At 33.5% G+C, this 11,405-nt stretch overlaps 2 protein-coding genes across 2 annotated transcripts; one reads left to right on the forward strand and one right to left on the reverse strand.

The window, feature by feature from the left end:
• The first annotated feature begins 418 nt into the window (after positions 1-418).
• On the forward strand, positions 419-5,408 carry LOC142620408 (cyclic nucleotide-gated ion channel 2-like). Its single transcript, XM_075793780.1, has 8 exons — positions 419-435; positions 561-1,242; positions 2,981-3,196; positions 3,348-3,670; positions 4,074-4,185; positions 4,322-4,558; positions 4,762-4,848; positions 4,923-5,408. The coding sequence occupies exons 1-8, from the start codon at positions 419-421 to the stop codon at positions 5,406-5,408; spliced, it is 2,160 nt and encodes a 719-aa protein (XP_075649895.1).
• Positions 5,409-9,977: 4,569 nt separating this feature from the next.
• On the reverse strand, positions 9,978-10,597 carry LOC142618390 (oleosin Cor a 13-like). Its single transcript, XM_075791312.1, has one exon. It carries the CDS (start codon positions 10,563-10,565, stop codon positions 10,134-10,136), a length of 432 nt encoding a protein of 143 aa, XP_075647427.1. The 5' UTR covers positions 10,566-10,597; the 3' UTR covers positions 9,978-10,133.
• Between the last annotated feature and the right edge of the window lie 808 nt (positions 10,598-11,405).

Here is an 11,405-nt window from a genome sequence, read left to right on the forward strand (position 1 = left end):
TGATTAATTGTGTATCATTTTCACATAAATTAATAATTTTTTCTCCAACATTTACTGTTTGCACAATCAAGCAGATTGATTTTCCTTGATGGATATATATATGGGTATCTATGCTGACATGGAAGGTAAGTAAGCACTTGGAACCGTATGTGGACCAGGGGTTCAAATATAGCTAGCCAGCAAGGCAGCCTCCATCACCAACACCCACGTAAGAGCAAATCCCTTTGTTCTCACAACCATGGTTCCTTCCTTCATGCGCAACGTGCCTCTCTCTCTCTGACAGGCCATAATAATAATAATAATACTACTACTACTACTACTACTACCACCCAATTCACACAGTAATCCCTCCCACCCCTCTCTGTCTTTCTCTGCCTCTAGATGGTTTTTCTTATCTTTCTATCTTCTACCTTCAACAATGTCCTCCTCCTCAAGGTAATTACCAAAATCTTGTCTCTCTTTCTTTCTCTCTCTACACATGCAATGTTTATAAGATGTAGACTAATGAGGTTTTTGAATTTCCCACATTCTTTTTCTTTGTTTTTTGCATATACATACAGGTGGGTAGAGCTATCATCAAGAAATTCACACAAAAACAATAACAATAACACCACCACCACCAACAAGAATAGAAGTAGTATTAGCGATGAAGACAGCCCTATTGCCAACTTCAAAGAATGCCATATCTGCAACCAAGTTGGGGTCCCAGTTTTTCACTCCATTCGCTGTGACCCAACAAACAAGCAGCCTCACTGGGAATCCTCAGCTGGTTCTTCCTTAATCTCTCTCAAAAACAACCGATCCTACAGCGACTCACAATGTTTCAGCTCCGATTCAATCGCTCGGACCAGTTGGTGGGGTCCAATCTTGTGTCGTGTCCTGGACCCACGTAGCAAGAACATCAAGAGGTGGAACCGTCGGATCTTGCTGGCACGTGGCTTGGCCTTGGCCGTTGATCCTCTCTTCTTCAACGTGATGTACATGAGTACTGTAGAGAATGGGCCCCCTTGTTTCTACATGCATGTTGTGTTGGCTATCGTCCTCACTGTCGTTCGCACGTGTGTGGACCTGGTCCATCTCTGCCACGTGTGGCTTCAGTTCAGGTTGGCTTACGTGTCTAGCGAATCCTTGGTGGTTGGGTGTGGGAAACTCGTGTGGGACGTACGTGCGATTGCCTCTCACAACCTGCGATCTTTTAAAGGCTTCTGGTTGGATGCTTTTGTTATTCTCCCGGTTCCCCAGGTTATAATTAATTTCTATCTCATATTCCTATTTATCTTTTCAACCCAAAAAAAAAAGATTCCTATTTATCCCTTTTTCTTTCGTTAAACTTTATATATAATAAAAAAAATTAATTTCCTTTTAGAAGGAAAAAATAATAATTTAAGATGGGTAATTAATTAAATATTGTTTCACACTCTCTAACATAAATTATTCACATAATATCCACAAGAGTTTTTCATAAAAGTCCTTCTGGCAAGATATATTGGGTTATGCAAATCACTCACTCGACACTCCCATTTTGAAAAAAAGCATTTAAAAGAAAGTTAACATGATATGAAAATGTGTGAGGCTATAGAAGAGTACAAATTTTCTAAGGGAAATTATACTTTATCCCTTAAACTATATTTTATGTTACATTTTGCACCTTAAGCTTTTCGAATGCACATTTTGTACTTTAAACTATGACCACTATTACATTTTGCACTCTACCGTTAAGTTTGCTGTTAACTTGGATAAAAATTTAAAATATAGGGTGCAAAGTGTAATAAGGAATATAGTTTAAAGCAGTAAAGTGTAATTTTTATCTTTCGTTTTTAAAGCATTAAGAAAATGGGCAATTAAGTTTTTTTACGTGGTGTCATATTTTTCTATCCAAGTTAACAGCAAACTTAACATCAGGGTGCAAAGTGTAACAAATGTCATAGTTTATGATGCAAAAAGTGAATTCGAAAAGTTTATAGTGCAAAGTGTAACATGAAGCTGTTTAAGGTGGTAAACTATAATTTTCCCAAATTTCTATCCAACTTTTTGTTTTCCAATTCATCATTCACTAATTATAATATGCTATGTGTTTATTTATTTATTTTAATTTTTGGCTTTTGTAATTTATAAGGAGGGTCAAGAATACATGGCAAGCTCCGTCCTACTTTTTTTTTTTCCCATGGCATGCTTTGCAAATATAACTTATCATGTGTTTTTATTACGTTCCTTATATAATAATAAAAAAATTGTGCAAGAATGAAATGAATACAAATTATTTGTCTCACATTACCGTATATTCTTTTAACTATTCTAATAGAATAAGAAAAGTTTTAAATTAAAAAAAAAATCGCAAACATGACATATTATAATTAGTAGAGTATAAAGTAGAATACAAAAAATAAGACAGATAAGTTGTATTAAAAGAGAAGACCAAAATTATACTAAATTGATATTCAAATGAATAAAATCCCTATGCTTCCTATCATTAAAATAAATAAATAATGAAAAAGGAAGAGAAGAATGGTTAGGAAATAATTAGTTCTTCACTTTACTTTCGGAGTATTTTCTGTCTTCTATGAAGTAGCCATTAACTTTACAAGAATTACCTTGTGAAAAAAGCATTGCACCACGCCATGCCATATTCTTGTGCTTTTAAGAGAATTTGTCAGTGATAAAAATAGGCTGCTTGAAAAACTTCAAGCCCCTAACATGAAAGTTAGGAATAGAGTAATGCTAAAAATATTATAAAATTGATGTGTCAAATAATTTACATATTTATTTATTATATTATTTAAGTGATAGTAAGTTTTAAGTAATAAAATTATTAATAGTTTTAGCATTTTCCAAAAGAATTAATATCGTATTGAACCAATGGTATTAATAAGGTTTTATTTTTTGGGGTGGTGGGGGGAGGGGGGGTTAATGCAACAATGGTATTAATGAGCTAATTTATACAGAATAGCACTTATTTTAACTCATATTTCTTCTTTGGCAGGTGGTAACATGGTTGGTTGTACCAAAATTGCTCAAAGAAAATCGGATTAATCTGATAATGACCATACTTCTAGTAACCTACTTTGTTCAATTCCTCGCCAAACTCTACCATAGCATTTACTTGTTGAAAAAACTGCAAAAGGTCACTGGTTATATCTTTGGCAGTGTTTGGTGGCGTTTCAACCTTAATCTCCTTGCATACTTGATTGCTGCTCATGTAAGCCTACCAATATTGTAACTTAAAATTTATGCATTATTAATTATTTGACTCCAAATTTTTGTAGTAATAAAGATAGGTTCGGTTAATTGGTGCATTTAGAACCTTTGTTAATAGACTATTTTAGGAAAACTGAATTTTTTATCTACAGGTAGTCGGTGGATGCTGGTACGCCCTTTCTACACAACGTTTAGTGTCATGCCTCCATCAACAGTGTGACATGAGTACCAAGTGTAATCTGTCTTTAGTTTGCTTAGACGCAAGATGTAATAACCAGCATATTCAGTTAGCATCTGGAAAAAACTTAATGGGAAATCAATGTGGTGCTAACTTAACAGCAATAAGGTCATTTTGCTTGGATGAAGACGGGCCATATAATTATGGTATCTATTTGCAGGCACTTCCAGTCTTATCGAGCAATTCCCTGGCTGTTAAGATCCTTTATCCTATTTTCTGGGGCTTTTTGTGCCTTAGGTAATCAGCTAGAGTATTAAAATTATAATATTTTTACACATGATAAAGTAGTTGTGCCTCCTCCATGGTCTATTTCTTAGCTGGAAAGTTAAAATCCTGAGTAATATGAAATCAAGTCATGAATCTCTCTATTTAGACAAGCTTAACAATTAATTTAAACATTTGAGTTTTATTGACACCTTTTTTTAGTGAAGGGATATTCATTTTTAACCAAATGGGGTACACAAGGTTGGTGGGAATTTCACAATTAATGTGTGAAAATAATGCCTAAAGGAAATCTCAAATTAATGCTACTCCATGAATCTTTGAATTGTAGTTGTGTAATGATCAACTAAATCTTTACACCTAATTTTTGTTTGTTTGTAATTATATCTATTTGTTTACATCATTGGTTATTTTACAGCTCTTTTGGTAATGTACTCGCGCCTACAAGTAATGTGTTGGAAGTGATTTTTAGTATATGCATCACGCTTGGGGGATTGGCGCTCTTCACTACTTTAGTTGCCAATATCCAGGTGACCCATAAGTCTCACTATTCTCTTATTTCCCATATGATGGCACCTAAATATTGTAAAAATGTTGAGCATGTAGCATTGGTCCTATTGGATATTAGAAATAGGCTAACGATAAAGAGTTCCCGATTTAATAAAGGTATTTTTGCACACGCTCATGGCAACTAAGAAAAAGGTGCTACTTAAACATCGAGACATGGTGTGGTGGATGAAACGAAGACAGCTACCGCTTCATTTGAGACGGAGAGTTCACCGATTTGAACGTCAAAGATGGGCAGCCATGGAAGGGCAGGATGAGATGCAGTTAATCAAAGATTTGCCTGATGGCCTCCGTAGGGACATTAAACGTTATCTTTGCATAGATCTTGTCAAGAAGGTAACAAGAACCATCTGCCAAAACGTCGCATTATTAATTGAACATGTGAATCTTTGGATAAATTGCTTGTAAATTAGGATCAGATTAAGGCTAATAAATTCAATGATTATCTAGTAGAGTTCATTCCTCCACATGGTTTTGTATTCAATATTAATTATTTTGAAATTTAACTTATGTTAATTATTGTATTTTCTATTTCTTAGGTTCCTCTATTCCAAATGTTAGATGAACTTATTCTTGACAACATCTGTGATCTAGTCACGCCCCATATCTACGGCAAGGGTGAAAAGGTGAGAAACTGTGCAATTACACCATTACCATAGACTTAGAAGTTTTTAAACTTTTTGATATTCCTATGAAGCAGATTATCAGAGAAGGAGACCCTGTGCAAAGGATGGTGTTTGTTGTTTATGGTCGTGTAAGACGTAGCCAAGCCCTTAACAGAGGTTTCATTGGCACTAGTATGCTTCAACCTGGAAGCTTTTTGGGTGATGAGCTCCTATCATGGTGCCTCCGCCGCCCATTTATAGATCGACTTCCATCCTCATCCGCTTCATTTGTTTGTGTAGAATCCATAGAAGCATATTGTCTTGAAGCAGATCAACTCCGGTATATTACTGATCATTTCCGATACCAATTTGCCAGTGATAGACTTATGCGGACAATGAGATATTACTCATCGAATTGGCGAACATGGGCAGCAGTGACTATACAAATTGCTTGGCGAAGCAACAGGACGAGAACTAAGGGTACTGTGAGTCCTATGATGCACAATAGAGGCACTGAGAGCCTGCTCAGACATTATACTGTATACTTCATGTCACTCAAGCCTCAAGATCACCTTGATTAAGGCAAATGTGAGCAACGTTTGGTTGTTCTTACCAATTATTTGACAAACTCATTTTCTCTCAATTTTTTTTTTTTTTTTGGAATCACATGGATTGCACAGCAATAAGTGATCTGGAATGGATAGACTTTCTTTCTCCAAATGATTAGAAATTTGTGTCCCTAAAAAAAGGAAAGAAATTTCTGTCAACTTAAATTAATTATAGGGAGTTACAAAAAGGAGTTTGGGTCCTTTTGTTATATGGGTGGCAAACAATGGTGAAGTGGTAACTAATAAACTCATTGGTGCGCAAATGAGTATCCATCTTATATTTAATGGCAAACAATAGAAATGACAATGAGGTAACACAGATTTGTAACCAGAGTCCGTTGTATTATTTTCGTGCGTTTTTGCCACAAAAATTCCTACAAACTAGACAATCAGTGTTGGATTATTGGAATATGTGAGAAATGAAAACGATGATTGATTTTGGTTGGCCTAGGGTTCTCTTATAGGTTAAGGTTGGCCGAGGGTTCTCTTATGGGCACTTAGCCCATGATTCATGAAACAACAGTTAGAAGTACTTTTGGCATGCATGTCCCTTGTATGCATCATCATTTTTTTTTTCTTCTTTTTTTCCCGATAATTGGGGGAAGAGAGATTTGAATCTTGATATCTCTTTTGGATATATCAAGATGTGCCAATTAATTGAATTACTAAACTCTTGGTAATCATTATTCTTTCATTCCTTGCACATTTAGTGAATGTTAGAAATTGGGAATAAGTGAACTAGTTAGTAACCTTAACTAAGATTAATTACTTACTCCAACTCTAGGGATGGACTAAGAATTGTCGTTTGGGGGTTAAAATATTATAGTATTAATATACCAATTAAGATAAACTTGATGCAAGATATATTAAGACCTGCCTATATACATACATGTGGATATATATATATATAATTATGAATATTAAAATTTTAATATGGGAGTAAATTATAATTCATACTATATTCCAATTCATAAACTTCAAGCTCGAGGTACCATGACCATCTAGGGACTATGCCTCATGAACTAGAGGTCATTAGTTTAAATCTTCCATTTTCTTACATTTTGTTAGAGATGGGGAGTGTAATGAAATGAAAAGGATTAAGAGGAAACTTTTTAAGAATATCCAATCCATTCTATTATCAAAGAATTTAATAGGAAGCTAGGATGGAATAGTAAGAGAGTGTTCATTATATTTCATTTCATCCTAAGAATTCTTCCTAAAATTAGGAGGAACACTCATTGTTTTACTGGAGTAGAGTAGTAAAATGTAAGGTGCAAGGTTGTAAATAATGGGAGGCTAAGAAATATTTTTTATATATTTATTTTAATGATAGAGGAGCAAACGACCAGTAGGCAAAGTATTGATTTTTTTTTTTATATATTCATTTTTGTTTTGCATTACATGAATAGCTTATATGGAAGCCTTGGGGCAGTTACTAAACTGCTTTTTTTTTTTTTTTTTATAATTTCTTAGTTGGGAAAAGAATATTTGAATCTTAAATATCTTTGTTGAAAAAACCAAAAAATATCAGTTAAATTACGAAACCATCTTGCTGAAATTACATGGGCTTGCATTCCAACCTTACCACTCAAAAATAGAATTCAATTTAGACTTAAATTCTTGCTCCACTGTAGAACATATGGAAGAGTTCAATTTGGAATTTTCTTCGTCGAGGGTAGCCTACCATGGGAGCTGTCAACCAATCACAACTTTAACAACAAATCAAAGACTATCCTGTCTGGGAGTTGCTTATTTTACTTAACTCTTTTGCATAATGTGAGGAAAAAAGATAAAAACTAGTTTAATTCCCAAAAACTTAAAAGTTAGATTATTTGAAATAAAACTAAGACCAAAACCAGCGTTAGTCCTGTAAATAGTAGATATTTAAGAACAAAGTCAACTTATGATCTATTGTCAAACGTGCATTTAGACAACAACAAAGCAGAAGGAAATACAAACATAAAGAAGCAATGACTACAATTCATCGGACAAGGGGTAAGTAAAACTAATTTGTCCTAGAATTTTGGGTGAAACTTTTTTTTTCTTTGGTGAACTAAATCTAAAGAAATGTGTGATTTATTGAAAAATAAATTTATTGGCTATGATAAAAAAATCTCCTTTATATAGAGAGAATTTGAAAATTTGTAAATGAAGGATAATGAAATTGTCAAAAAATTATTATCCAAAGTTTTAGTAATAATTAATAAAATTATAAGCTAAGGAGGTACTCTAACCACCCAAAAAAGACTCTAATATATATATATATATATATATATATATATATATATATATATATATATATATATATATATATTCAGTTAGAAACAGTTTATTTCCGTAACTTATTTGCATAATGTTGAACAAAAAAAAGCTAGTCACATATTTCCAACCGCCCAAGAGAACTACAAATTATGTTTTTATTTTTAGAAATAAACGGTAGATTATATCCTTATTTCAGAAAAAAAAAATGGTAAACGGTGAAGTGCCTAAATGTAAAACTATATATTAGTTCCTTTCCATTTTTTTTTAAAATTTTATCCCCTCTCTTTTTTAACTCCCAAAAAAGACTCTAAAGGAAAGACATATATATATATATATATATATATACACGATAAATTATTTACATATTCACCTTGATATATATAGATTAAATAACTATATTATATGTTAGAAAAATGTTAAGGAATAAATAAGAAATTAACTCCTCATATGTCCATTTGAACATGGATTTAAAGTGGTGCAAAATATTGAGCTCCATGTAGGAAAAAGAAAAGAGATAGTATATGAATTTATATATTCATGGGTTGGACATTGAATTGAACTTAAACATACGTGGATTGAGCCTTCTTGTCTAAATAATAATATTTTATTATTATATTTTTTAAGTCACTAAGTATTCATTTGGATACAAATTATCTGCATCTACATTTCCAGTTCACGTTTCAGTTTTTTTTTTGCACGCGTTTCGAAGGCAAAGGCTACTGTTCATGCACTGTACATGAACAGTAGCTGCACTAGTTGACTTTTTCTTCTATAAACAGTGCATTCGAGCATTGTTTACGGATTCACAAACTTCACTTTTTATCAACTTTTTTATTAAAAATGGGTCTCACGGTACTATTTACACATTTAAAAATTATTTTACTACAATGTTTTTAGTTTTCAGTTTTTAACAATAAGTTCTATTTAAACGGACTCTAAGTCTGCGTACGTCAATTATTCCTAGAGAGAATGTTTGTTCATATATATTCCTAGAGAGAATGTCTGCTCATATATATTTACAGTTCATCGTTTATAAAAATTACTTTTTAATGAGAATCTCTCTCAGAGAGAAATTATTTTTGTGCTTGAACATAGAGTCAACGAGAGATAACTCAACGTAGTTCAATTCATTGAGCTGCAATGCTTCTTCTTCGTATTTAATGAATTCTGCATCATCCTTCACGAACTTAGTTAATTCTACATCATTTATCTTTGCACATCTGACTGTGAGTTGTTTAATTATTTTGCTGATTTCTTTTCATATATTGAATCTATTTGTTTTATTGTTATGATTAAATCTGTAGGTTGTTCTTAGCCCCAAAAAAAAAAAAAAAAAAAAACTCACTACTCCTCTACGCCAATTAACTAAATTTACATTTTTCTTATTATGTGATAACTTCAAGATACAATTGATTAATTAAAAAATAAATTTAAAAAAAAAAAAAACCTCCAACTAAATTAAAAACCAAAAAACAAATTGGTGAATATTAATATGATGACAAAATGCAACCATCAAAACTGATGAGAAAGAGCAAACGGATGGATCTAAAGAATGATATCTCATGGCACATGCCAAACACGCTAAAAACCAATTAATCCTAAAGAGAACGAAGACGAAAACTTTATCTACACCAAAAATTTATCTTCAGCAAAAACTAACCGTTAAAATGATGAATCGGACCAAAAACCAATTAATAATTAATATCTTGAGCTGGTAATAAAGAATAGAAATTAGAAATTAGTTTTTTGAGGTAAAAATAAAGAGCGATAATCGTTTTAACTCTTCTTTTTAAGGCTTTTTTTTTTTCTCAAGATGTTGTAACATGAGAGTTGCTTCGACTCTTAAAAATTATGCTTGTAAATCAATTGCTATGGGGTGGACATCTCCATCCTGGTTCAGTTATGCCCATTGTATATTTTCTTATATTTCTAACTGAATAAAATTACTCTGCCGCATTATTTCCCCAAAAAAAAAAAAAACTTAAACACGTGTATTGCTGCATGCATATTTTGCATCGCTTGTCATGTCTCCTAAGCTGAAAACATGCATTTTGACACTTCGTACTTTCCTTGCAACGATTGAATAAGCTCTCCTGGACTGAAATGACCCTATAATGCGTGACCTATATCGTCTTACATTCATGAATGAAATTAATGACCGGCATAAGAAAATCAAAAGATCAACTTAAATCAAAGGAAAAGAAAATGAAATGAAAATAGAATTCAAAGTTTATTAGGTGTAGAAATGTAGAATTCATTACAAAGACCGTAACATACCCCATAAAGCAACAAAAAAGAAGAAGTCTATTACAACATAAAATAAACGAAACACACACACACAACAAATGACCCATTCTTAAACACAGCTTTGCATTATCATAAATATATATAGAGAGGCATTGAGATCACGATCAGATGCCCGGTGGTGCAGCTAGCTTAAGAGGCCTGAGTTCCAGAGATGTGTTGCTGACCAAACTGCTCAGCCCTATCCTTCACCTCTCGAGCCTTACTAGCTAGCTTCAAGCGCGCATGGTCAAGTTGGTCTGCAGCAGGTGGGTGCTTCCCAGTCACGTACCCATAAATCCATGACAGAACCGTCACTGCCGCAACACCGAACCCACCTGAAGCTAAGAACCCCATGAAAATAAGCGCTATTGTAATGACCGCGGGGACAAGAACCGGACTGAATATCACGAACAGTAGGGTTGCTATGGTCAAGGCAATGACTGTAGCAGCTAGGATCAAACCGGAGAGAATTAGGAGAGACCCACATGCAGTGACTGCATTGGCTGCCCTGATAACTTGTTGGGACCGGCTTGCTTGGCCCGGTTGTTGTTGGTACTGGGATTGTTGTTGGAGCTCCGCCATTTTTTGATGAAGATTGATAGATCAGACGGTGGTGGATCAAAGGGGAAGTGTGTATGTGAGAGAGATGATTGGTGTGGGTGAGAGAGGTTTATAAAGAGGAGATGGGTGTGGAGATGGAGTGGCACGCGTTTCAGAAAAGGTAGCACGTGTTGCGGAGTTTGTCATGCAGGGGTTGCATGTAAACGAAGTGGCTTCGTTTGGGGACACGTCGTTTTTATCTTATTCGAGGCTTTGAGACAGAGACAGAGACAGAGACAGAGAGGGGTTCGGGAGGTTTCGACTTTCGAGCACTTCGATCTGCTGGAAATAATGGAGTGTGGATCAGTTCATGATCAGAAACTAACAGTGAGACAAGACAACTGTATATGACGAAAGTTTTATCTATACTACTATTTAAGTGTTTTTTTTGTTTGAATTTTTATTTTTTTAGTTTAAAAATGTACCTACAATCTTATGTTTAAATAGAAACAAAACTAAAGGACAATCCGATAAAACTTATTTTTTTAGTTCAAAGATACCCATATAATCTTATGTTTAAGTAGAGACAAAATTAAAAGACAATTCGGTAAAAATGCAACTCCAACTCCCACTAAAATATTGCCTAAAAAATAGGATCACTTTTCTATTAATTTTTAAATTGATTTATTCATTTATAAATTAGATTTTTAAAATAAAAATCATATATATATAAAATAATTAAATACAGTTTTTTTAATAAAATAGGACTACTAAAAAAGAAAAGTCTCATCGCACGCGCGAAGCGCGTGTAATGAGACTAGTTCTCGATTAATAACATGTCATCTTGGAAATTAATAACTCTTTTGAGCAACTCTAGAAAAT

The sequence above is a fragment of the Castanea sativa genome, chromosome 12, assembly GCF_040712315.1.
Source record: "Castanea sativa cultivar Marrone di Chiusa Pesio chromosome 12, ASM4071231v1".
NCBI classification, from domain to species: domain Eukaryota; kingdom Viridiplantae; phylum Streptophyta; class Magnoliopsida; order Fagales; family Fagaceae; genus Castanea; species Castanea sativa.